This window comes from Lineus longissimus, chromosome 10 (assembly GCF_910592395.1).
Source record: "Lineus longissimus chromosome 10, tnLinLong1.2, whole genome shotgun sequence".
Taxonomy (NCBI): domain Eukaryota; kingdom Metazoa; phylum Nemertea; class Pilidiophora; order Heteronemertea; family Lineidae; genus Lineus; species Lineus longissimus.
In genome coordinates this window covers 13813295-13840453 of record NC_088317.1, presented here as the reverse complement: position 1 = coordinate 13840453, position 27159 = coordinate 13813295, and the positions used below count along the sequence as shown (strand labels likewise).

At 41.0% G+C, this 27159-nt stretch overlaps 2 protein-coding genes across 3 annotated transcripts in view; both read right to left on the bottom strand.

The window, feature by feature from the left end:
- LOC135495174 (uncharacterized) overlaps nucleotides 1–15527 on the bottom strand; it is a 30475-nt gene extending 14948 nt beyond the window's left edge. The window contains exons 1-4 of one of the 2 annotated variants that reach the window (XM_064783648.1): nucleotides 15299–15527; nucleotides 4637–4963; nucleotides 1967–2103; nucleotides 1320–1521 (exon numbers count right to left, since the gene is read on the bottom strand). The gene's annotated coding sequence lies outside the window, so the exon portion shown is untranslated. Of the gene's footprint in view, nucleotides 1–1319; nucleotides 1522–1966; nucleotides 2104–4636; nucleotides 4964–7626; nucleotides 7743–15298 lie in introns of those variants that run through there. The other variant, XM_064783649.1, reaches the window with a different exon arrangement.
- Nucleotides 15528–17977: 2450 nt separating this feature from the next.
- The window catches only part of LOC135495175 (4-hydroxyphenylpyruvate dioxygenase-like), a 53118-nt gene continuing 43936 nt past the window's right edge, over nucleotides 17978–27159 (bottom strand). The window contains exons 9-11 of the mRNA XM_064783650.1: nucleotides 26298–26414; nucleotides 20103–20225; nucleotides 17978–19210 (exon numbers count right to left, since the gene is read on the bottom strand). Of these exons, the coding sequence (XP_064639720.1) occupies nucleotides 19139–19210; nucleotides 20103–20225; nucleotides 26298–26414 (312 nt within the window). The 3' untranslated portion in view covers nucleotides 17978–19138. The remainder of the gene's footprint in view (nucleotides 19211–20102; nucleotides 20226–26297; nucleotides 26415–27159) is intronic.

The window sequence follows — 27159 nt, the reverse complement described above, 5'->3', positions numbered from 1 at the left end:
CTTTCTGGGATTGCTCACTGGAAGCCGCTCAAAGATGTTGAACAAAGATTACGCACAAATGTTTGCACATTCTATAAAGGCGTATAAAACGACAAGCAGTTCAAGCAGCCCAGTGGCCTAGAGGATAAGAGTGTTGGCAAATAAAACCAGAGGTCTCGAGTTCGAGTTCCGGTGCGAGGACCTTTTCATTTTTTTCCTTCCAGAATTCTCTGCGAGGGTCCGCATCGTCCCACGGCTTGCTGGTTTGTGAAATCAAGCGCATCGAATCATTGGAGGTCTATCATGTTTCAGGCCGTATTCAGAAGGGCCTTTCGGTCGTTTGAATTTCTTACTATTGCCGCATTGGGTGCTCTGGTTTTGTGCATGCAATTCAGCTTTAATGGTCGTAGAGAGCTCTACCAGTGTAAATCACTGGCAGTTAAAGGGACTATAGCTTGTCCCATTAGGGTAGTTTTGAATATCAATTTTGGCTGGTTCATGGAGATTGATAGGTGTCCCACCATCTAACTGAGCATATTAACTAGGTATGCGTAATACTCCGAACTAGGAACTTGGATTAATGTCGGTAGCTCGGGGAAATGTCGTTTTCCTGCAGTTAGAGGATCCCGCCCCTGCCGATGACATGGACGACATGCCCGTTCGCCCTCGCCGCCGCCATCACGCGTATTCTTCGAATGAGATAATACATTTTCTGGATGATCTTGCGGAGGCCCATCTTCCTGGCCATGCATTCGCAAGAATTGCAACGACATTTGCCCGAGCTACCGACATTAATCCAAGGACGTTTCGCCATTGGTTAGCCCATGAGGTGGAGCTGCAGGATGAACAGCGGGCGAGTGCCCATGGTCAACTGTCCTAGTATGTTTCATAAAAGTACTCAGGTGTGGATACTTGTCGTAAAGAAATTTTGATTTTATAAAGTTTCGCTTCATTGTCACAATCATCTTAATTGCATAAAAGTGTGCAAATCATGTTCAGTGTCAAAGGATTACCTCATGTTTATTCGAAGTTACAGCGACATCGTAAAATGTCATCAAAAGAAGGACGTAATGAAAACCACAGACATTCGTTGGAGGCCATATTCCTAATTCAGAGTATTGCGCATACCTGATCATCCCGGGGTTCGTGTTATTATAATAGGTTGTTTCTCTGAGTACTATCACAAAAACCTGTCTCCACTTTCTGAAACTAAGTTCTTTCCATTTTTAGACTTTCACCATGATTAGTGTTGACCCGACAGAACTGAAATAAACATTGAGGGAGATCACGAAAAATCAATAACGCTATAATATAACGCAAATCAATTGTAAGATGCTTACCAACATTTTTGCAAGCTATTGTCTTTGAAACTTGTGGCTCCCCAATAATGTTTTCTGCCGTACACGAAATGTCATATTCCTTTCTTTCCTTATCCATGTCTGTCCTCATTACTATCTTTACGGTGCTCACAGTCTGTCTCTGGCCCTCCTTGGCCCCTGAGCAGCCCAGCTCTCTGACCGTCGCGTTGCCATTAAAGGGTTGCTGGAAAATACGTTTGGTAATGGTAAAACCACAGTGTCTATTTCATCTTAATCACTTGCACTACAGTGGAACCTCCCTTTAGCATACACCACTCTATTGAGGATAACCTCTCTATTTAAAATACAACTGCACTGGTACCAAAAGGTCGTTTCCTTTAAGATTTACAGTACTTTTTTCCAGATAATCAGGGCACCTCTAGTCTCAATCAGAGACAGTATTTCCCAGTGCCCAATGTGTCTCTATAAAGAAGAATGATTTTATTATTTTATCATTGAACAATTAAAAGGCTCATTAAAAAACTTCACAGTAGCTTTATTTCTCGAGGAACTACTGTCAATGACTTCATCTTTAAGCTCTCTCCTCAAGGCCAAAGATCAATAAATCGGTTCAATAGGTGTAGACCTGCCAAAGTCAAGACATCATCCTCTGATATTGCCCTACTTACTTCATTTACAAACCATGAAATATTGGGTGCTGGAGATGCACAGTTTGTTGTGCATGTTAAGTACTGAAGATGCAAGCGCTGGGGCTCTTGAGCTGTGCTTTTGACGAATTTTGCTAGTGTTACACTTGTAACTGGAACTGAAAACAGACAAGAGAAAATCAGCCTGAGTGGAAGCACACTGGCTTACATGAACACTCTGGGCGAAATCGTATTTCAGAACTTCGAAATAAAAAAGTTACCAAATGAAAAACCAATTCAAACTTATTTCTGCCATAATGTACGATGTAATGTAGCTGACTTGGCCATTCTCCAATCATGGTACATTTTTGATCACCTTCACGGTGGATAACCGTACCGGTTTAGCGATTAAAAGTACGGTTCAACGAACTTACGTCTTTGGACTCATAGTAGACACGTGATATGAGATATGAATAAATAATTGCGATGTAGCGGCCTGGGCTCTTGCTAGTTAACATTGACAGATCATAATGCGAAGGGTTTTGTCGTTTATAAGGTTATTGGATCACGTAAGTGTCCATTTTATCGGTCAGAAAATCTGTGATCTAGTTCCTTTCGTCAACGATAAGTCGTTTTAAATAGAATCGCATAACTGTTTAATTGATGAATGGTTATATCTTATGTTTATGCGTTACTGTATAGTCTATGGGGTGTGTCTGATGAATGTAAATGTGGTTTTAAGAGGGGAAATCCGTTGTTCTTCTAGCAAATCTGTTTTGGTATGTCGGGGAATCCCTAAAGTCCAGGACAGTATGATGAACGAAAAATGCGTGTCAGATAGAATTATATGCGAATTATATGTATTTTTGGGTAACGAATTCAGCTAAATAGTTGTAACGAATGATAGTATAGTTTCTTGGCTGTTTTTGAAGAATGCTAAGACCATTTTAAGGGGGAAATCCGTCATTTCTGACCCATTCTATGTTTAGCCTTTATCGGTTTCCCCAGGCATGTGATTAATCTGGTTCCGATCTTTTCCGCTACACGGCGCTGACCGTTTCGACTACAAATGCGATGAGTGCGTAGTGTTACAACTTGCGTAAGTAGGCCTAGTTAATCTTTTCTTCGACTTGTCTTTGGCATAGCCGATATTCATTGCCATCAGTTCACATGTACCATGAGAAAATAATAAATTGTACTTTCACATTTCATAACTCACACTTTTTCTTCATATTTCTAACATCACCTACCCTATCATAACAACAGATTCATTGCTAAATGGTATCAACATGCCTACGGACCCCTCCTTCCACACCCACAACCAAAGCCACACCCTACGTGATCCCAGTCGCCGCCAGGCCTGTTTAATCACATTCTTGAACAAGTTTGCTAGGGTACCATGAAATCGCTGTCTGGTCAACGGTAGGCCGTCACATTTCCTTCAAAGCCATGGAGTCAACCCCTGATTAGGTGTTCCATGGTCCGTATTTCATTCGATATTCTCCCTTTTCTTAATTTTTTTGGTGATTTTGACGGATTTCTGCAATGACCGTTTATGTTCAGCGAACTCTCGAGTACGGTTTAGCGACTTTACCGAGTACGGTTTAACAAAGGCAATTTGTACGTCGAAATTCAGTTTCTGACGTATACTGCAGCATTCCATGGCACGATACCGGACTTGGCCATGATTGGAGAATGGCCGATACAAATTGGTAAGCAAACAACATTTTGAATGATAGAATTTTACTCAAACTTTCAACGAACAAGTTGTTCTCCGAGCAATGGTTCGTAATAAGCTCGAAGCACTGGTATGCGATCAGTGCCGAGAGACATGTGTGTCCGATGGACGCACAATCAGCACAAGACTCTCAAACATAGCACTTGCGAGAATCTTACAAGTGGGCTTACTGGGGGAAAAGGTATGGTTCCGCCTTGATTTCAGCGGAACGTACAGTTGATAAGAGGGGACCATTCCTTATTCTTTCGCTTACACTAAAATGTGACTGCAGCCGGTTAACTGTTACCTTGATTCCACAGGTAGTTACAACATATGCAAATGGTGAACATTATATAGACTAAGAAAGTTGACTTCCAGTTTGCTCGATGATCACGCACATTCACTGTGCATGCTGTATAGTAGGCCAACATCGGTACATTCGCGTTCGCCATGAGTTTTGCAATGAGTTTATGGCGAAGTAGCAAGAAATATGCATTTCATTGCTACGTCGTCAGTCTTTACTGTTGGCATTGTAATACAAGATAGCCCTGCAAGAATGGCGTCAATTTCAGAGGATTCGCCATTGATGATGTCTTTGAAGATCATTAATTTTTCACCTTTCAACGTGAATATTAGCTCCGTGTCTAAGTTACATCCACATGAGCATACAGATGTAAACTACAACGACCGATGATGCAGGCAGAATAAGCAAAACTGGATTATACCAGAGGAACTTACCGAAAATTGTAGAAATATGTGCTAACTAGAAAATCATGGCAAAACGGAAGTTCGTTGAACCAATACGGTTATTCATCGTGACCCTGATGACTGTCAAGACCTGAGGACTTTCAGTGCCGTGGGCGCCGAAAGTACCACTCTTGCATCGTAGTTATTTGCAATCAACTTTTATTTCTAATTGAGTTTCCTTTTATACGCCAAGGGAGCTTTTGGAAGATCAAAATGCTCTGTTCGTATAGCTTGTGTTTATAACTTACCTACAACATGTAAATCCACAGTGACCATATCGTTTGCATGCAGACATCGATATTCCCCATTATCGGCCCATTTGACATCCATTATTGTCATATTATAAAACCGAAAAGGGCCATCAGTGTCTGAACATGACATGACATATTTATCATTGAGAAAAGAATCACAATCGTTCGTTCTTGTTTTGAAAGTTGGCGGCGACTGCCAGTTTATCGGCACTTGTTTACGGCTCTTTTTAAATTTACACCACAGAGTGCAGTTATGTCCTTGCTTCACTTCAACTGGTCCTTGGTGTACTGTGATAACTTTCTGGGAATTAGCAGCGCTCAGTGCTGGAAAGAAAATGAAGATTTACTATTCGGACCTGTTTGAATGAACCATCGACGTATATTGGCTAAGACAATCGGATGTACGCCATATAATGAACGGATATCGGCAATACCAAGCGGAAATGTACCTTTGCATGTGAAAAAACACAGAAAATCGCTGCTACTATATGCGCCAATTTTATAAAAAGCGAACATGTATCTACAGAATCTGCCAAATTAATGTATTCTTTATGTAGCTCTTCAGTGGTTATATGCACCAAATTCGAAATCAACTAAGAAATAAAGTCATATTTATACATTATTGACGAGAAAATCGCTACTTGAACATCCTATCCAGAATCGCCAATAAGGTTCTATATAAAACAAAAGAAATAGGTAAGCAAACAACATTTTGAATGATAGAATTTTACTCAAACTTTCAACTAACAAGTTGTTCTCCGAGCAATGGTTCGTAATGAGCTCGAAGCACTGGAATGCGATCAGTGCCGAGAGACGTTTGTGTCAAATGGACGCACAATCAGCACAAGACTCTCAAACATAGCACTGACGAGAACCTCACAAGTAGGCTTACTGAGGAAAGAAAGGTATGGTTCCGCCTTGATTTCAGCGGAACGTACAGTTGATAAGTTGGGACCATTCCTTATTCCTTTACACAGTATCCTACTTAAAATACAACGGTGTTCGCGGTTTTCAGCTGGATGATTGATTTCGAAACAAAAAGAAAATGGTCTGATTCACTCAAACACAGGGATTATGATTTAAATATGTATGAACACCCCATGGAGACCTGGTTCACTACCACCGCCTACACTAAAATGTGACTGCAGCCGGTTAACTGTTACCTTGATTCCACAGGTAGTTAAAACATATGCAAATGGTTAACATTATATAGACTAAGAAAGTTGACTTCCAGGTTGCTCGATGATCACGCACATTCACTGTGCATGCTGTATAGTAGGCCAACATCGGTACATTCGAGTTCGTACAATTATGACATTACACTCATGTGCTGATTTCTATCTGTATCCAGAAGTATTAAGGTAGCAGGAAGGGTTGGGCGTTTGAGGTTTCTGAGTCTGAGGGGGTTGGTGTCTAATGACTGTGCTTCAAGAGAGACTAGGCATGGCGCCAGTCTCTCTTAAAGCACAGTCAACAGGCATTTGGTCTCAGTATTTGGGTAAGTACAGAATCAAGGCAGCTCAGAGAGCAATGATTGAACGATGCTCTGGACAAGTCCAAGGATACTGCATCAGTCACGACCAAGTTCTCATCAGAAAGCGTCACCACCAGCATATTCAATGTTCAGTTCCAACCTGTACCAGTCCAATGTGATAAAATTATCATTGCAGAAACTCCGGTGACGTACACATATATTTTTTACAATCAAAAATGCCCTCAAAAGACGACATGGAATGATTATTTTATTGATATTTTCTACTATATACCTTCCAATTATCACTTTATACAAATAGATCGGCGTTAGGTCGCATGCTTTTCTTTCCTGGTGACACTATTAAGCAAAATAGTTGCAACCCCGTAAATGCGCTATAAGTCCAATAATAAGTGACGGTGACCCGTTATAAATGTTTCGCCAGCTTCGCTTTTTTGCCGCTACGTGGCGCTTTGGGCCCTTGCGTCCAGTGGTGTAAGTAGACTGTGATATGACATGATATGTGTCATTCCTGGAATGGTGGGATGGGTTCATCTGGGGGTTTTGTTGCGATTTATATATACCCATATTAATACTAAAATAATGAATGCTCCCTATTCCGCTGAAACGGAATCATACCGGGTTTTTTTTTCGGTAAGCCTTACAAGCATAAAGTGTACTCTCCGGGATGGTGTATAAGATAGTGCTCGACGAGACAGTGTATTTGCGTCGACGTTACCTCACAAAAGTTCCGAACAAGATTGCTCCTGAAATAGAGTAAAATATTTGGCTAATTATGAAGGCAATTCCCGCACCCCGCAAGGCATCTACGATCAAATATTCGTAGTAAGGTTACACTTAAGATTTGGAAATATGACTGTCAGGGTCAAAATTTCGAGTGAATGCGAGAAATAATTTTTGATCGTTGGACCATATACAACCAATACACTTTCAGTGCATTGCATTGCTAAACCAGTGTATAGTAGCATCGCTAAACACCGTACATTTTCATGAAGTCAAAATATATTGCGCTGTATCTCTTTAAAATCAAAGCCTTGTTATTGTTCAACACTGTTGATAGTATGTATTGTTTAGGATTAATGTTCTTATCAATTTTGTCAATAAATGCTACCAAACAATAATCACGTCGTTGAATCTTGTCTGTTTGAAAACATTACCTAGATTATCTTGTAAAGAAGAAACGAAAGGAAAAGGGACGATCAACCAGCGGATCGAGAGGTTCTCGAAGATCGGAGCGGTTAACATTATTGCTGTAGGATGGCGTCGAAAGACTTAAGACTGAAAGCCATACGCCAGGCAGTATAAACAGAGCATATGACACGAGGCAGTGTTATTATTACTGGTATGTCTGCTTATAGGAGAACGCATGAAAACCTGTGCAACGTGCAGCCCTGGTTCAGTGCCCACGATGGTTCGTCTAGGCAGGAGAACTGAATTTTCAAAGCTAAAAGTAAAAGCTATACGACTAAATATCAGGAATAAAATTTGTACTTACTCATAGTCCTCGTAGCGAAAATGAATCCTGTGTCACGGGCATCAGTTAATCCAAATTTGGATTTTGCGCTGCGAATAATTTCCTCTTGGTATGAATGATGGGAAAAATCATACCAGCAACACAAAATGAAAATAAGATGTTCAATATTCCAGGTCAAAAACATGAATGGTCTCTTTCAGAAGCTGCATGCCTTAGTAAGGGAATACTTTCGGGATAAAACTGTTGTGGAAGGAAGCATTGCTGAAGATAATGATCTTTATAGTTATTACTGTGTAGTTGATGAGTTTCCATGACAACATCAGTCGAACCCAGGCCTAGCTTTTTGGTTTGACTGGTGGATATGAGAATATGGGTTATGATGGTGTTGTGCGGGCAGTTGTGAAAATGTGGTAATTGGCATTTAAAGTTTATTTTGATTAGACATCTTGCATCAAAATAACGGTTGACCATGCTCTATTGAACAGATACATACGTATCTATTATGATATATTCATTGTTAGTAGAGAGGCGAAACTCAAAAAGAGGCCTAGATAAGGTTTTTAAAATCATTTCATGTTAGAGACATGCATCCACTGCAGTAAGGTAGATTATGATGTGCCGCATCCGGCTAGGGTGGATGCCAAGCGTGAATTTTCCAAAAAAGGTCCAAAATTAACCCTTTCCTCAAAATGTCAAAAATCTAAAAATGTGAAATAAAACAGGTGAGGTTTAAAGAAAGTGACATATTTTTTTTATTATTGATCACTTTTGAACAAATCATACATGATCTTGTAGCTTATGAATCGGACTACAAGATCTGATATTGTGTTTTGAGATGCATGTAATCCTAGGGGTCATTAAGGGGTCAAAAGGTTACGTGACCCCTTGAGGGCCCTAAAACAGACCTATTCCACATTCCTCTGCCTAAAATATATTTTCTGCAATGGAAAAGTATTTTTGATCACCGATTCTGAAAGAAGACTTGGCTGGGCAGTTTTTAAAACCAAAATAAATCTTCTATGCCTATTGAGTCCGAAGTTATTGAGGGTCAAACATGGCCATTTTTTGAAAAAATGCAAAAATTCCCGAAAAATCCTAAATCGCTGTGTTCAACCTGCTACAACATGAATAAGTCTGTTTGGGTTTATAAACATTCTTAATAACATATAATGGCATGTGATCATGCAAAAAGATAATCAATTATACTTAAATGGGCACCCTACCGGGGGGGGGGGCAGGGTTATATTTTTACTTCATGAAGGTTAAAACAGTTAAAAGGGGTCTGGGTTGACTGGCAATTCTGGTAATCAACAAGCATTTGGGTGTAAGTTCATGCAAAAGAAAACAGGTCTGTCAACATTGCTTCTTTGGGCAATTAAAAACAAAATGGTCCCCTCTAGTTCCTTTTTCAGACTGAAGATAGGAGATGATGTTGAAGTCAACATGCTTGTTCCACTTTCACCTGATTTTGCATTTTATAAATGAATAAACATAATAAAACCAAGGTAAGTTTTACTCTTGATATCCATCTACTGTCAGAACAACATAGAATCATAAATGAGATGTTTTCAAAGTTAATATAGGCCCACAGCTCAATAGTGCTAATAGTTTATATGCTATGCTAGAGATGTACACAAGGGCACATAGCATATAACATCTCAATATATACACTAGGGTTTCAAACTGGGTCAGGTCAGATATGGCTTAGCTACTGCCTCATTACCAGTACAGACCATGCAACATGTGCTCAGGGAGCATCAATTAATTCAGATGGGTTTACTCAGTACCTACTTTCACTTTCAGGAGATGGAGGCAAATGCAAATTCATCTAAGAAACGAAAGCAACATGAGCCAGATGAATTTGGGAAGGCAAAGAGAAGGAAGCCAGCTAAAGTGGACAATCCGGAGAAGCAAATGACGCCTGTAGCTGCATTACAAAGCCAGAAAAGGAAACGAGGGGAATCTATTTCACTTCATAAATGCATCATTTGTCAGAAAAGTAAGGTAGAAAAGGTTCGAAAGACGTCTGTTCAAGGTTTGAAGTCATTAAAACAAGCCTTAACTCTGCGAATCAAATATAACTGTGACAGATATGTTGAAGTGTTGGATAGGTTACAAAGTCCCATAGTTAATATAGATGATCCCTCAATCAAACTATTTACCCACAAAAGCTGTTTCTCATGCTTCACCAGTGCTTCGCATTTGAATCGTTTAAAAACAAAACGGGAACCTTTGATAGAATTTGATGGCGGAGAATGTTCTACTTCCGAGTGTGCCAATAGTGTTCCTGAAAGAGCATCAAGAAGTGTTGTACAAACTACTCGGTGGGAAAAGTGCATATACTGTCAGAAGGACACATCCGAAACACTCCATCAGGTGTTAACTTCAGAGACATCAGAGAAAATAGTAAGAGCTGTTCAGTCGGGCTCCATGCTTGCAAATCGATTAGGTGGGATTTCTGACCTCATAGCTAGAGAAGTGAAGTACCATTTGTGGTGTTACGTGAAGTTCTTCCGAGACATTGACAAAGCTGGCTTCAATAAAAGTGAACAAAACACTTTTGATGAAGCTTGTTTCAGTACAACTGTTCAAGAACTTGAACGAGGGCTGAATTCAGGACACATATTTTCTGTGAAAAGTGTTTGGGATCGATACTGTGAGCTATTAAGCCAAACTGAAACTCCGACGCCGGATAAGTCCGCGAATATCCTTCGAGAATTCAGGATCCAGTTGTTAGAACAGTCATGGTACGGATCGACAAATAGTTATTTGTTGGGAAAAATAACACTCCCTTCTCCCCGCCGCACCGCGCATTCACCTTCGCAAACAAATGCTTGATACGCAAAATGCAGACGTACACACAGTACACATCCCGGCATATTACCAGTACCACGCCACCTGTCGGACACATCGGAACTGAACACTACTGGCAGACCGCAGCGAGTGTGGGCATGTATTTTGACATACCATGCCCACTACCGATAAACTGACTAACCATCGAATTCTCCAATATCTATGTAAAGCCCTCGTTCATTCTCGTAAAATTAAACCCGAGAATACACGACGGAGACAAACCACAGGGGTTTAAGCCGATTAGGTGCCCATGCTGTTTTACGAGAGATCACGATGCAAATACAGAATACGATCGAAATACGAGGAGAATACGAGATCGCGGGTTCATAGTGCATCAACGCGAAACGCATATTTCTTGCTACTGCGTCGGCCTTACTGCTGGCACTGTAGTACAAGATAGCCCTGCAAGAATGACGTCAATTTCAGAGACTTCGCCATAACATGATGTCTTACAAGACAGTTATTTCCAGCAGTTCACAATTTCAAGTGGAATAAGTGTCAATAAAGATATTATAGTGGAAGGCAACACCTATTGTATCAAGGAGTATCTTATATATTATAACTGAGTTTGGAAGTTTGTCTCAAGCATCACGACTTTCTGTTTTGTCCGATAGACATGAAACTCGCCGGGCACACTTATCAGTTGGGGTACCTCCGGAATGCTCAGGAATTTCTTTTTTAAAGTAATAGTCGGCTTTTTATTGCAGTATGTTTGTTCTTCTTTTGGTTCATCCGTCAACTATTTTTCTGAACGTGTTTGATGCTTTTTCAATTTTGTTATTCGTTATTTTCAGTACGCGCAATTCCTGGCGCGAAAGACCTTTCCCGCCACGTGTGTGCATCCTGAGATCCGTACTCACGTCATCCCGCTAACGTCATTTCCATTTATCCTCGCAGTTGCGGGGTAATCAAGCGGTTTATGCCACATTCGCCTAATCCGGGATCCTTTTTCGTCTAATCCACATTCGCCTAAAAAATTCCACATTCGCCTATTTCACTTTCGCCTAATCCACATTTGCCTAATTCCATTTTCGCCTAATTCTTCTCGCCTATTCATTTTTCGCCTAATTCCACATTCGCCTATTCCTTTTTCGCCTAATTCCTTTTTCGCCTAATTCCATATTCGCCTAACAGGTACCACCCCTATCACTTGGACCCTTCCAGTCAGAGGGGTTAAGATTCCTGTGCCAGGTGTTAGGGTTGGGGGAGGGGATTTGAGCTATACGGTAGACTCTTTTTTTTTAAATCACCGGCTAATCGAGTCCAAAGGTATAGACTATGGAGAGTAAAATTTTTAAGTTATGCGGGATCTCTGAATATCAGGTCCTGTTACTAAGGGGTTGCCCTAATTTGAGGGGGGGGGGGGTTAGTGGATGGGGCTCGGAGGGTTTATTGCTAGTAACTGATGCTTTTCAACCCAGAAAAAAGAAGTGTGCGTATTAATGTACAATTCATAATCTTTTTGACATCAATCAAATCAAGGTATCTGATCGATTCCATCTCTGTTTGTTTAGACAGGTAAAAGCATCAGTAAAAGCATCAGCACAAATTATGTAAGACAAAAAAATAATTTATCGTTTGTCATTTATCCACAGGGGTGGAAAAGCTGTCAACCCAAACTGAGACACTAAACTTGAGAGATGGCCTTTGGAAAAGAAATGGTCCATTTTATGGACAACCCAAGCTAAGATCACTGAACCAAGGAAATGGCTTTTTGAAAAGGAATGGTCCATATTATGAGTATGATATTCCATAACCCAAGCTAAGATCAATGACCATAAGAGATGGCATTTTGGAATGACCCATTTTATGTGCCACAGGGGGGTTAGGTATATGCCAAAATTAGGCGAATATGGAATAGGCGAAAAGGATTAGGCGAGAAAGGAATTAGGCGAAAATGGAATTAGGCGAAAGGGGAATTAGGCGAATGTGGATTAGGCGGAAAATGAATTAGGCGAAAACGGAATTAGGCGAAAGTGGAATTAGGCGAATGTGGAATTAGGCGAATGTGGAAGATACCAATCAAGCGCCATCAGCGTGACGTCGGAAAAATCAATATCAGCACCATGACGTCAAGGGGTAGATCCTAGCTCCAGGACAAGCCTTACCAGTGCATCGTTCCAAGTGGAAAGAGTCGATGCGTGGAGAGCTAACCTGGGTCAAGTCGTAGTCAACATCAATTCATCGGAAAAGCGCGATAATTGAATAAGATTTTGAATTTTTCCTTTTTTGTGCAATTTGTTAATGGAAACTACTGATGTAAAATAGGAGGTGACTGGGCACCCGATAGCTTGGTAATATTGCCCTTAATAGGGCCAATGGTCCTTCAAAGGGCGGCTTAACCCTTTTTATAAGCTGTCGTAGGATACTCTCGCCAGAGGGCAGTACTTAATAATGTCAGTGCATTCCCCAATCTCCTGGTCTTCGGTCCAAAATGTCGAATTTACATACACCCGTTGAAATTCTCACATACTCCTTCCGGCACAGTTTGATCATCCACACGCTGGATCAGTGTGTATAGTGCGCTGCTTGTAACATGGATTGAATAGCCTTCTTGTTATTCTTCGACAAAAACACATTCTAATGATGTCGTGATCGGTTTTTTCATAAAATTGTGAAGTGTATCTGTGTCAAACAGATGCGAAATAAAGATATAAATTTTAACAATAAATGGCGCATTCACGGGCGCTGTGCATGTTTGTTGCCTGTCAGAAAAATGACCTTTCTTTAACTTGTGTCGGCCTATTTGAGTATATTTACATCATAAACGGAACACATTTAGGTATCGATGAATCTCGAAATCTGTCATAACCCGTTCCCACGGAATTAACCCTTTTTGATTAGCCGGTGGGTGATCATTGTAAACTACCGGTATATACATGTAGTGTCAAACTCGTCATTTCGATGCCGTGACTAGGCCTATATCACGATTTTAAACCTCACATTTTCTTACATTGTTTGATGAGCTTTGTTATTCTTTTGTATTTTTTTGTTTATGTTTGGCAGGGAGTTGTAAACTCCCCATGTGCGTGTACTGGTTGAGTCTGCATGGTAGAATAAAACATTTTGATTAGCTTCCGATTAATTAATCTGGTGATATATATTGACGATTGTACAGGATATAATGATTCATCTGATCGCATTCATCGACATCTAGAGGAAACTGGATGATTCGAGCAGATGATGAATCAAAAGAAGAGCATAAAGAAGACGATACAGCTTTGATCAACTGCCCAGTCCTCTCAACAATATTCTGGACCACACTTAGCGGGGTGCGCCGGGGGAGCATTGCCCCTAGAACTTAAAACCTGTTTTCGACACAGATTTGGCCCCTTCTGAGACAAAAGATGTTCTGCAAGGAAGGAGGGGAGTCATTGTGAAAATCCCCAGCATTGATCAACAAGGTTTAATAATATCTGACCAGAGTTGATTGAATAATGGCATTAATCTGTGATATGTTTGAGACGACACGCTGAAGGTCTCCATGCAGCAGTGATCAACTTGGTTTTCTGACTATTATTGATTGATTAATGGAATCAATCACTGATATTTTAGTGGAGACACGCTGAAGTCCCTAGCAGCGACCTACTTGGTTTTCTCAATAGTATTGATTGATTGATGGAAATAAATATTGATATTATGTAGGTGGCACGTTGAAGGTCCCCAGCAGCGACCAACTTGGTTATTTCAATAGTATTGATCGATTGATGACAAAAATTGCCGATATTCCGATGTTATCTGAACAGTATTGATTGATTAATGGCATTGGTTATTGTTATTGTATAGAAGACACACTGAAGTCCCCAGCAGTGACCTACTTGGTTTTCTCGATAGTATTGATCGAGTAATGGCAATAAATATTGATATTATGTAGGTGACACTTTGAAGGTCCCCTGCAGTGACCTACCTGGTTTTCTCGATAGTATTGATCGAGTAATGGCAATAAATATTGATATTATGTAGGTGACACTTTGAAGGTCCCCTGCAGTGACCTACTTGGTTTTCTCGATAGTATTGATCGAGTAACGGCAATAAATATTGATATTATGTAGGTGACACGTTGGAGGTCGCCAGCAGTGATCAACTCGGTTATATCAATAGTATTGATCGATTTATTGCAATAAGAAGTGATATTCTGTCACACTAACGCCAGTATAACATGCGTGCGACACCAATGTTTGTGCCGAGTTCACATTCGTAGTTATTGTAACAGATAGATCTGTCGAACTACAGTGGTCTGTTATTGAAAGAAGCAAGATGAGGTCAGCACCATGGTAAACAGAAAGTTAACCTGAACCACAATTTCAGGTGTCTGGGTTAACATTACGTTAACATGTCTGTTACACTCATAACACAGTGTGTCTTTATCAGCTGAGTTGTGAACTAACCAATTCCCAATCTGCCCAATCTGCGACCGGTTACATGAGTATCATGTGTATTATATGTATATAGAGTATGCATTATCGGGTTGTCTAAAGAAAAGCGAAGCCATATTGATTCATTGAATATCCATGTTCAGGACTAGACTACAAGCTTTTCCGTCGTTGCGCAACACGACATCTGTTATTATAATTGCTGTGTCCTCGTATAAACGTGGCAATGTTTCAAGGTTCAAACAGGAAAATTTGTCAACTTTTGCTTATCTCCGTCATTCTCAACGGAGTTCTTCCCATGAACCATGGTGATGATGCTGATCAGGCACGCCCAGACCCTGAACATGGCTATTCAATGAATCAATACGGGTTCGCTGTTCCTTAGACAACCGAATAATGTATAGGGTTTACTCTGCAGTTATAGGTCGAGTGGAGCGCGGATAATGCTAGTGTAAATTATTACTTACCGGTCTGTGTAAAACCAAAAACCAAAAATATCATGACTCTTTCCTCCATATATGAGAGAACCCACATGATACTGGTTACTAGTGGCAATCTTGAGGCTTTTATATCAACACAGGATGTCACCTGACCTGATTTGCTTGCTGTTCATGGCTGATGAGTCACTTCCGCCAAATATCTACATGACAACAGTAACCCAACAGCTTTTGAATAAGAGCTAAGCTAATTCTTGGTTCTTACCATCTTCATGTAAGTATAATGATACATTTCACGTGACTGTTCAAGACCCAAAGAAATATTCCAGGGGTCAGTTGCCAGGGTTCTTTATTATTGTTATTTATTCTCTTCCAGTTGAGTCACTTGGTACCAGGGCATTTTCATCATGAGGTATGGGAACAACCACATTGGCTCAGAGGGTTTAGGTAGCAGCCCGGTTTTAAAGGAAATGCAAGTCCCCCCGGAATCTAAGTCCGGTCCTTCTGTTAAAGTGAATAGAGTCGCTGAGTTCCTTTGTTGAAGATTATGTAGCTAACCCTACAAATTCAACCAAACCATTAACCACATTGGTTGACAATACACAGCTATTGTATGGGGTCCTGCATTCCTATGACGTCCATTCCTTTTACACCGGGGTAGCAGTTGCCACATACTTGAATATATGAGAAATTCAACTAAATGAAAATAATTCACCCCCAGGTTGGACAGATCTATGGTCAGTAAATCTAAAAAGTGGGCTTCACGTTCCAGTAGGAATAGGAAAATCTGTAGTTTCCCATGGTTTTGCCTGGTCTTATTATGTCTTTTTGGAAGAAATTCAAACAATATTTGAATGTGGTCTTTACTGATATTATGGACATATTAAATCGGTGCTGTACTATTCAAGATTCATCATTGTGAATACAAGCCCAAAATTATTTGGTGAAATTTGCTGGTAGGACTCCTTATCCTTATGCATGTCTTATTGCATGGACAGGTGTGAGAAAGATGACTTGTGATTATTAGCCATGTGCTCAGTGTTTACATTGCAATGTCATAAAGGATTCAAAGGTTGGACATTCAACTTCACAGTTTATACCAGGGACACATAAAAACGTTCTGTAATCTCATTACAGATATATCTCCTCAAATTGATTTTCATACTTTGGCTTCCTTTGAGACTCGACAAATGACGAATCTCAATAAAATCTGATGGTTTATGCTTATGAATTTTTTGAAAACATTGTACTAACTCCAGGAGCTCTTCACATGATGGTAACAGGCAGACATTTGCATGTTACTATCTCCTCCTACCCTATTTATACTCCAGGTGCCCCTTTCAGAAAACACGAGACGGGCCATATAAATAAAAAGTACTTACTTTTACTTCACATTTTTAAGTCTTTACCACCATTTATATGAATAAAAATGTAGTAAACAGTTTTAGTAAATACCTTTGTATGCTGTCAGTAGAAGACATTTGTATAGCAAAATTGACATTGTTGAACCAAGTGACGATGAGGAGAGACTCCAGATTATGTTAACCAAGGGCGAATTTGCCAAAGAAGTTGCAAATTTTGTGATTCGGGCATATGAGATGAGAAATGGGCAGTAAGAACTTGAAACGACATCTCACAACTCGTATGCCCGAACAACTGTCTCATAAGCCTTAAGGCTGGCTATTTGTGTAAATAAATAGGTGACAATAAACAAATGATATATACTATTTGCTAATAGTAAAAGTTTGTACTACTTACTACTACAGTAGTTACTCCGAAAATATTAAATACTAAAGTCAGTATGAATAAAGTTGAGTATTTACTAATGTTTTTCAAGTAGATACCACAAGTTTTGAAGATAGCTTCAGACCTTCCTTGGAAGTCGGAGTGACCAGACCAACTTTCTATGATGGCAGCATTTTTGCAAATTCCGCGCCAGAGAAAGGTGTATGCCCCAGGGCGAACTTGCGAGGAGAAGAAATATAGAATTCGGTTCCGTTTTGATGAGGAAAATGTACTTTAGATGACTTTATGGATGATGCGACGGGAGAAACTAGAGGTGGTGCCCTATCAACATAACAACAAACATGACAAATGGAGGTATTTATTGGTTGTGTGGGCGACAATGGCTTTCAAAAAGGTGTTGGTGAGGATATCGGGATACTCAGTCAATAGTTACAAAAGCATTTTTTAAAGTTTTGAATGGGATTGTGCAAGAAGATGATTTATGGATGAACTTGCCCAAGAACCAGGGTGACATTCAACGTGCAAATGAGTCTTGACAGGATAAATACAAGATCCCCTGCACAATTGGGGCACTTGACTGTACCCATGTCGGGACACACAACCAAAGCGCAACGGGGATGAATACATTAATCGGAGAGGTGCAGCAATGACCAACGTTCAAGCTACATGTGATGCTGGTGAGAGGTTTACCAGCGTAGATACTGGGTATCTGCGACTTGCTAAAGAGAATAGAATTATTCCAAAGAATTTTGACAATATTTCTTGTTTGTAAGAAACAGCATTTGAAGGTACGCCAGAAGCCTAAGAATCATCTGTGTCCGGCATTTCTTTATCACAGTGATCCCAAACCATTACACAGATACGGAATATAAAATGAACTGTCTGAGACCACAGAGGGACGTATCAATACAAAGCCGGCTGTTATAAAACGCGGATTCCGCGGAAATCCGCGAAGTCCGCGCGTACCTGGTTCTGCTGGCCACCGTCAGATGTAGTGGTAGTCAGATGTAATGATAACTGTGTTTCGATCTATCGCTAGGCCGAGAGCTCCAACATACAATAATCAATGCCAGCCAACTATAATTATATCATGTGCTAATATGCTTTTTACTACATTGTTCTACAGAGATGGCTAGTGTAAATGTATGATATACATGAAGTTTAAAGTAAAAACTTTTCCTCGTATTTTATGAATATTAGCCATTGGCGCCCTTCTGGAACATAGACTCTCGATGGCAGGTCTAGCTACTCGGACCGAAGATCGCCCAGCGTAGTGTGTGATTCAGTTTACGTTTAATCCGACATGAAATGATAACCAGGCTTGTTTAAATGTCCTTGTCAATTAACCATTCGCATGGTAGTATTTTACTTAATGAATATACAAAAATGCGGTGGGGACTATAGGCAGCAGCAGTCTGGTTAATTTAGCCATCTTTAGCCATCTTCAGGCGACGATTCATCCTTGGTAAAAAAATATCAAAAACCCGTAGTACAATGTACATGTGATTAATAGAATAACAGTCCTGTCTGTATTTCAGTCCACAGTGTCTGTTTATAGTACTTACCTTCCCTCAAAATAATGTAATGAAATACAGTTATTACGGAACGATTTAGTTCTCTAAATTCGTGCTGCGTGCAGTGACCGTGCAGAGAGCGTGTGAACGACTACCACTACATCTGACGGTAGCCAGCGGAACCAGGTACGCGTGGATTCCGCGGATTTCCGCGGAATCCGCGTTTTATAACAGCCGCAGTTATGCGTTGTGCTGCGTTTGCCCCACTTTGCAAAGACAATGCTATGTTAAATTAACTATAGCATTGGTGACAATGGGTTTTGAACAACCGGGCCGAGGCCAGTAACATACATCACTCGAGCATGAAGTTCGAACAGTCCATTCATAATGACATCGTCACATTTCGAATCAAGCACCATATCAATCGTAAAACTTTGGCTGTGTTTTTACAGTGTATCATTTACAGAATGCTACGCATGAAATAAAACACACAACAAATTTTCGTACGTATTGATATTCCATTATTGAAAATCCATGCAATTTCTATAGGATAACTGTAATGCCGTAACGTATGTATGGAGATTTGTTACAAAGTTGTGGTATAATAGATTCAGTTTCCCCGATCAGCTAGTTCTGCCTCGGAGGCCTCATACAAAGCCTTGTAGTTCCCTTCGCCAAAGCCCTGAAAAGTAAGACAAATTATCAGAGATTCTGCCATTAAAGGTCACCTGCAACAATTTTTAACTTGGGGAATAAATAATAGGGCATAATAATAAAGATAACACACACAGTAGTGAAAACCGCAGAAATATCGAACTACCCATCTTCAAGTTATGGCAGGAACAAAATTTAAACATTCCAGGTTGTGCAGGAAGAACAAACTGATGATGTACATTGTGCTGTACTGAAATAAAGTTTTTTTTGTTTCATGCCTATATTTTGAAATCGTACATTAACATGTTCACTTAAAGCTCATACCTGTAAAAAGGTATTTAGAATATAAGCATGAAACTGTGAACATTTTGTTCTTCCCGCACAACCTGGAATGATTGAATATATACTGTTGCAACTATAAGATGAGTAGTTTGATTTTTATGCAGTTTTCACACTTGTGTTTCTTGTCTTATGACCTATTGTTTATACTCTAAGTTAAAATTTTCATAGAAAGCGTTCCAGGTCACCTTTAAATGCGTGTGTATTGAGAGAGGAGCATGTCAGATAGAGCACAATCAAGGAATGTTATATTAAAAAGGGCCTGTTTCAATATCGTAAAAATGTGAGTTCCTGCGGCCTCATGCAAAAGAACAAGCGTGAATGCTATTTTCGGCGCAAAAACTTTCCAGTAGTCAGTATGTTGCAACCTCACATTTAGGGCGACTGAAGTTGCTGGTTTTTGTATTATAGGGAGCAGCCCTTATCAACAGTCAATCAGGAATCCTGAATTTTTAGATAGCATGAGGCTGTGATTGCAGCCAATCACCGCGTGTGGAACGACTATCTCCGTGTCCAACAACGACGAGTGCCGCCAAAACTATATGACGAAGATTCAGTACGGTATGTTGTAGGCCACTCACCGTTTTGTTGTGCCTCTGTATGATCTCAATAACAAGGGTAGGCCTGTCCTGCATCATTTTAGTGAATGTCTGTATCAGGTAACCCTCGGAGTCGAAGTCAACCAGTAGCTGGAGCTTCTCGATCTGAGAAAACAATGAGCAGTCTTTAAAAAGACTTAAGGGGTGGTTCGAATTGTGGGCAGGGCAGGGACTGAGGTTATTGCACATATTATGGGGGCAATCTGGGCAGGAGTTGTTAAAATGTGATGTGGTATCATCAGAGGAACCTGTCATAGATGTTTTCATTGTAAATCTATATAGGCAGCAGCGTTCAGGAGAAATTACCGACACACATACTGTATGCATTAAATAAGCTGGCCACCACCAGGAGATCAAAACAGGCCTATATTCATCATTATACATGTTCTTGGATGACTGGGGAAATAGACGCATGATCTGTCCCGTAGGAATTTGTCCGCATTCAGTAGGCCTATGAAGCTTAGGAATGCAATTGCGAATTGATCTATGATGGCTATTGCTAGAACTCCTGGTGGTGGCCAGCTAAATGCATACAGCACTGTATTTACCGTAATTCAACTGTGTGGCGCACCAAATCAGGTGATTCGAAATTCCCGCCACGCTTACTCGCGAACTCAACTGGCATCGATAGGCGGCAGCACCAACAATTAAGACGGCGCGGATTTTTGGCGACAAAATGTTGAATATCTGCAAAAATCAAGTTGCTAATCCACCAAATCAGGGTGAAAGGCGAATATCACTGTTAATGCGATGCTGCTGTGAAAAAGTGTAGCATTTGATGACGCCAGCAAGCTAAAATGTGTATATTCACATCGCGTATTGACAGCTTGACCTCCACAAGCAGACGACCGACTCAATAATTATAATGTTACTACGCTATGCATCGGCGATGTATGGAACAGAATGGGTATTAAATAAATAATTTATTCAGCAGGTTATAGCGACTATTAGTAAATTCAAGTGGGCGAATCAAGCTGAGATTAATGTGAGGGATCTAGGCAGAATAGCATTGTCTTTTTGGACGTTACAAACATGAGAACTAATTTATTCACGCAGATGCATACATGGGACTATAGAGGAATAAGAACGAATAACCAAGCACAGATGGTGGTTCGCAATCGAACCACCAAAAAAACTGAATGTCAACGTTGTAATGTTTATATACACTGCCATAACGAGCCTAAGAAACTCACGTTGGCGAACATGATGGCGTAGTAATTAGAGCGTTTGACCTGTGATTAGATGGTCGTGGATTCAAAGCTCGCCATTGCCACTCAGTTCTGTCAACTGGCTTGAGATCGTCAAGTCTGGCCAAGTCGTGCCAAGTTTTACCACCAAGCCAATGTCTATTGGCATGAAACTTTCACACGTGATAAAATGATGCATAAGTTGTGATTTGCAACAAAATTCCTATGTCTTCGTAAATGAATGGTCTTGTAATACATTGCGTAAATTTTAAGCATTGTAGTCCCCTAGTAGCGTACCTGGGGACGGAAATACGCCAAGGTCAGTGACGTAACCGACAATCACCATCCGACGACACAGGCAGCCTTGTTTATCAAACTCCGCGATCTGGTGGTGGGTGTAGAGAATATGGTACGTAAACTATGTCGTTTGTGTCAAGGTGATCATGAACCATCCAGATCTTGCATGACGTGATTGCCGGTGTAGAAGGTTGAAATGTCCTAAGGATAGAATGTCCGAGGAACAATTGCGTCTTCCATGCGCTAAGCCATTGACACACAATAAACCGTCAGAATACAAGGGCCGGACACTTTTTCCAGGGGACAAATTATTCTACTTCTGCATACCTGTGTGCGTTATCGAAATGGTCGAGCTGTTGTGGTGTCGCGCAACTAGTCAATTTAGTAAGAAAAACAAGTCGCCACAAGGTTACGTATCAGGGTGCGTATTCATGAAGCCTTCGTAGAATTGTCAGTAACGAACGATCTACGAGGCCCTAAGTAAGTCGTTTGTAACTGTGTAGTAAGTCATTACGTGGTATTCACAAAGCATTATTATGGTTCTCCTAATGCCTTACTTACTTCACCTCTCGTAACGCTCACGTTGTTTTGCGCGGTTGAGCACTTTGGCCGGGGTGAGTCATTGATGTGTTATGAAATACAATTGAGCGTGTCGTCACTGTAATAGACCTATATACAGGGACACCACAAGCTCCATACACCATTATTTCCCGGAATTTGCAAGAAGCGTGATGGGACCGAAGAGGAGGAAAACTCTCGTCCCGCGAGATGACGAGGATGACACCATTTCTAACAGCCGTCAGCCGAAGTTTTCCTCCACCGAAGTTCTAAAGTTAGTTAGTCTTGTGGAAAAGAATTGGAGGGTTATTAATGACATGTTTTCAGACGTGATTACATTGAAGCGAAAGCAGGATGTGTGGAGTGACATAACGCGAAGAGTGAACAGCGTTGGCACAGTACTTAGAACAAACAAAAGCATTCGGCACAAGTGGGACGATATGAAATCAAAAGTCAAACAAAAGGCCGTCTATGTAAAAAAGATGTTGTCAAAAACTGGCAACGTGCCATTGGAAGATGCCATTCCTCAGCTAACGGAATTGGAGGAAAGGATTGCAGGACTCATCGGGACCAAAATGATTGAGGGAATCCCTGGCGGCATAGATACAAAAGAGCCTGTCTCCGGCGACCATGACAACCACGAGGACCGCGACTTCGATTTCAAAACGCTATAAACTGCTGTGCTTTAGCTTCTTAAGCAGAGGAAACTCTGGTCACAATCCTTGATATGGTAGGTTGACTCAAGCCACTAGCCATGTCCCCATTAGCAAGTTGAAAACTGCCGGTAGCAAAAATCTGAGTGTAACACAGACCTGGAGAGTTGCTGGTACTGCACGTGATCGCATGGTGATTGGTGGCTGGGGAAATCTCACCTGCTAACAGGTCGATGATTTCAAGGAGGACTGGTCGAGTCATCCGGTACCGCTGATATAAATCTACGTCATCGTAGACGTCGAGTGGTTGTAATCTGTCTCTAAACACACGTTGCCGCCGTAAAGCCCGTCTGGCCTCAACCTCTTCCAAAAAAACCAACGCAGCTGCCATGCTTGTGGCGTACAAGTGTTTCAAACTATTTATGAAAACTCAACGAAGCCTAAAACACCTCACGTAATTCTAGTAACGTGTTACGAGGTCGATTGAAGTAACGAGTGCTTTGTGAATATGACGCAAATCGATAAAAGCACACTACGAGCGGTGTACGAGTTCGTAAACGCTTACTGAGCCCTGAGAAGGCTTCATGAATAAAGCCCCTGGTCGGCACCAGCTGGTGAACTGTGGAGTTCGTGCACTATGTCAACCATCCCACCGACTTATAACATTAGGCCCCGCGTAGTGGCGCTGAGGAGGCCACTGTCATCAAAAGAAAGGTTGAGTCACTCCATGTTATGACGGACCTAAACCAAAATTGCTTACATTTTCGCATTGCTACAATTAAAGACCTAATACTGAAACCACATGTCTGTTGACTGTGCTTTAAGAGAGACTGGCATCTCTTAAAGCACAGTCAACAGACACCACTATACCCCCTCACACTCAGAAACCTCAAACGCCCACCCGTTCCTGCTATCTTAAAGGCCATATATCAAGGTTTGAAAACATGCTTGATACTCATGAAATATGTTGAGGGTTAAAAAAACAAGATCCAAGACATTAAAAAAATTCTAATAATAAAGTCATTATTTACTTATTTCAATTTTCAATTTTAAACTATTTGAATTTCCCACCACACACAATTTTAGATTAGTTCCACATGTGGCCGCTAGGGATTTTCTGATGACGTAGATCAGGTCAGTCAGAACAAAGCAAGATGGCTTCCGCATACAGTTCAGAGAGTGAGAGCAGTGAATTTGAGGATGTTTTGGTCGATACAGAAGGATATTTAAACGTTGAGCCGTACATGTTCGAGCCATTAATATCACTAGATCATAATGAGAGTGATCATTCGGATGAAAGTGATTAGAATTTGTGGTTAATCAATTTGCATGGCAGACTTGCCGATATAGCAAAGAAGACATTGATTGATAGACGGTTGCAGATGCATAACATGTATGATTTTTGAACAGACTAATGTTGCACAATATTGTTTCGCCTCGTCAGTGTTGTATCGCCAGTTATGTCATGACGCTGAACTACTATTGAAAAGTGACGGTATTATGCACAATCATCTTGACGTGACGATATAATGCCGTGCAACGTTAGATAGGCCTAGATGTCAGATGACAATAATCTGTCATTGACAGTGGCTGTCACTGACACTGCCCTGTGTCGCTGTCACCTTGCTATGGCTGGAACACAAGAAGACACTATGCGGTATCACAGGCCCCACTAGGGCCTACACATTATGTATAACAACCGACCTCAGCAGCCTCGGGCATTAAATGCAATTGACATGGTTGGAACAGCTGTTTTTAACAAGTGGCATTTAATATTCAGTTAGATGCAGATATCCGGCTTCATGTGATAATCCGTATCGATAAAGTGATCACTGCAAAGTTTGGCCGAAGGCCCAGGCTTCCAACACTCCAAACGTTTGCACTTCCGAATCCACAGCTTCCTCCTCTCTCGTTCAACTGGCTTTGGAAATTCATGAAAATGGGTCCCATCCGTCATTCGATTGTTCTTTGTGCTATCCTTGACACAATTCGGAGCCACACAATACACCATAGTGAATGAAACACATTACTTCCAGGTGTGCATAATTAATTAAGGCCCTCCTGCTTTTATGATTGCATGACGTGTACAGATAACCTGATCTACATCACAACTTTTGCTGAACCCGCCGCCTGGCTCTAACAAGCCAGTTGCTAGCCTGATTAGGTAATCAAGTTGTCAAACACATAATTGGCTATATCTTCCAAATGGATGGAGCTAATTGCATTTGGTTTTCTGTATTGTATAAAGTGTTAGGTACACTTTTGAAATCGTCTTACAGCAGAAAATGGCAAAAAACCTTGATATATGGCCTTTAATAGTTCTGGACGCAAGGGCCCAAAGCGCCGCGTAGCGGCAAAAAAGCGAAGCTGGCGAAACATTTATAACGGGTCACCGTCACTTATTATTGGACTTATAGCGCATTTACGGTGTTGCAACTATTTTGCTTTATAGTGTCACCAGGAAAGAAAAGCATGCGACCTAACGCCGATCTATTTGTATCAAGTGATAATTGGAAGGTATATAGTAGGAAATATCAATAAAATAATCATTCTATGTCGTCTTTTGAGGGCATTTTTGATTGTAAAAAATATATGTGTACGTCATCGGAGTCTCTGCAATGATAATTATATCACAGCAGTCTCGCGCAAGTAGAAGTTCTTTACCTATTAGTTCTTCACTTATTAGTCTCAATGTCTGGCGCAAAGCCAGACGTTTTCCATTACGATTTCACTACGATGTTTGACAAGAAGGAGCAGTGCGCGAGATATGCTAATGAGACTTCCCTCGCTTGAGTTTCGGAAGAATGTTCCATATCGCGCTAAGCTGACCACTGCTGACCATGATGCCATGACAGGATTGCATTGGACTGGTACAGGTTGGAACTGAACATTGAATATGCTGGTGGTGACGCTTTCTGATGAGAAGTTGGTCGTGACTGATGCAGTATCCTTGGACTTGTCCACAGCATCGTTCAATCATTGCTCTCTGAGCTGCCTTGATTCTGTACTTACCCAAATACTGAGACCAAATGCCTGGTGACTGTGCTTTAATTAAGAGAGTATGGCGCCATGCCTAGTCTCTCTTAAAGCACAGTCAACAGACACCAACCCCCTCAGACTCAGAAACCACAAACGCCCAACCCTTTATGCTACCTTAATAGTTCTGGATGGCTTGTGTGGATGTATCATGTCCCTGACATACAGTGGCGCCATGTCGTGGATTGCTCGGAATGTGTGCAGCAGGATCTTGTATCGGATTCATGAAAACTGGTGTAATGTGGTCACGTCGCTTCGTCCTGGGAATTATGCGTGCTGCAGTGTTTTGAATGCGTCGCACCAAGAATCCCTATAAAACTGCGTGCATCTCTATCATCGGGTACATCCAGGTGAAAGTTCAGATCAACAGTTAATATTGTCTCCAGTGGATTCTCACCATGCAAAACAAAACAATCGAAACAATTATTTGGCGATTACAAGATTACCTCGTCAATGTCTTTTTTAAACTTTGCATCAGATGTCTTCAACTTTTCCCTCAGCTCTACATAGTAAGACTTAGGGGCCTTCATGAATGGAAGCCCTCTTGCCCGCAGTGCTGTCACCTGGAGTGAAAAAAATGAAATGATCAATCGGGATTTTTTGCAAATCTGGTATGAATAGGTCTCACAAGCCAGTGCGGAGAATACCTCCAACTGAACCGATGAGTAGGCCCAGGTCTGGGAGGCGAAGCATGTTCTGGATTCCTTCTGAGGTCGATCCATTATTTCATTTGATAGTTGCCACTAGGTGGCGCCACTTTTTGTATCACACGGGTCCTAGAAATGGTGTGAAATTGGTCGAAAATAAGCCTGATGTGTGTCAAGTTCGCCTAGTCATACATGTAGATTAGTGAAATAATATTTATTTCTTCGTAAAGCAACAACCGTGCGATAGCCAGGGGAATACTATTCTTAAATCAAATTAAAAAAGTATGGGTCGTGCGGCTTTTCAGTACATCAAATTTGACTTGAATTGAAATGACAGGAATTGACTATCGCGCAACTATCGCCAGACTCGCCCGGTAGATTGAAGGTGTTTTGCACATCGTGTGGGAGAGGTTGTTATAACTGCCACCTCCTACACATTTTGAGGTTCGTAGAGACCCAGCGACGCATTTTAGAGCAATTTAGACGGATTTAATGTGATACGAAACCAATAGGTGGCGCCACCTTTGATACCCCCCAAGTCCTGCAAACGGTCAAAAATTGGCAAAAAAGTTTCCGATGTTTGTCTGGTCAAAGACATAATTAAAAAGTATGATGGCCTCATCAAATCGCCAAAGCTAAACTAAGATCATGGCGTTAAAGT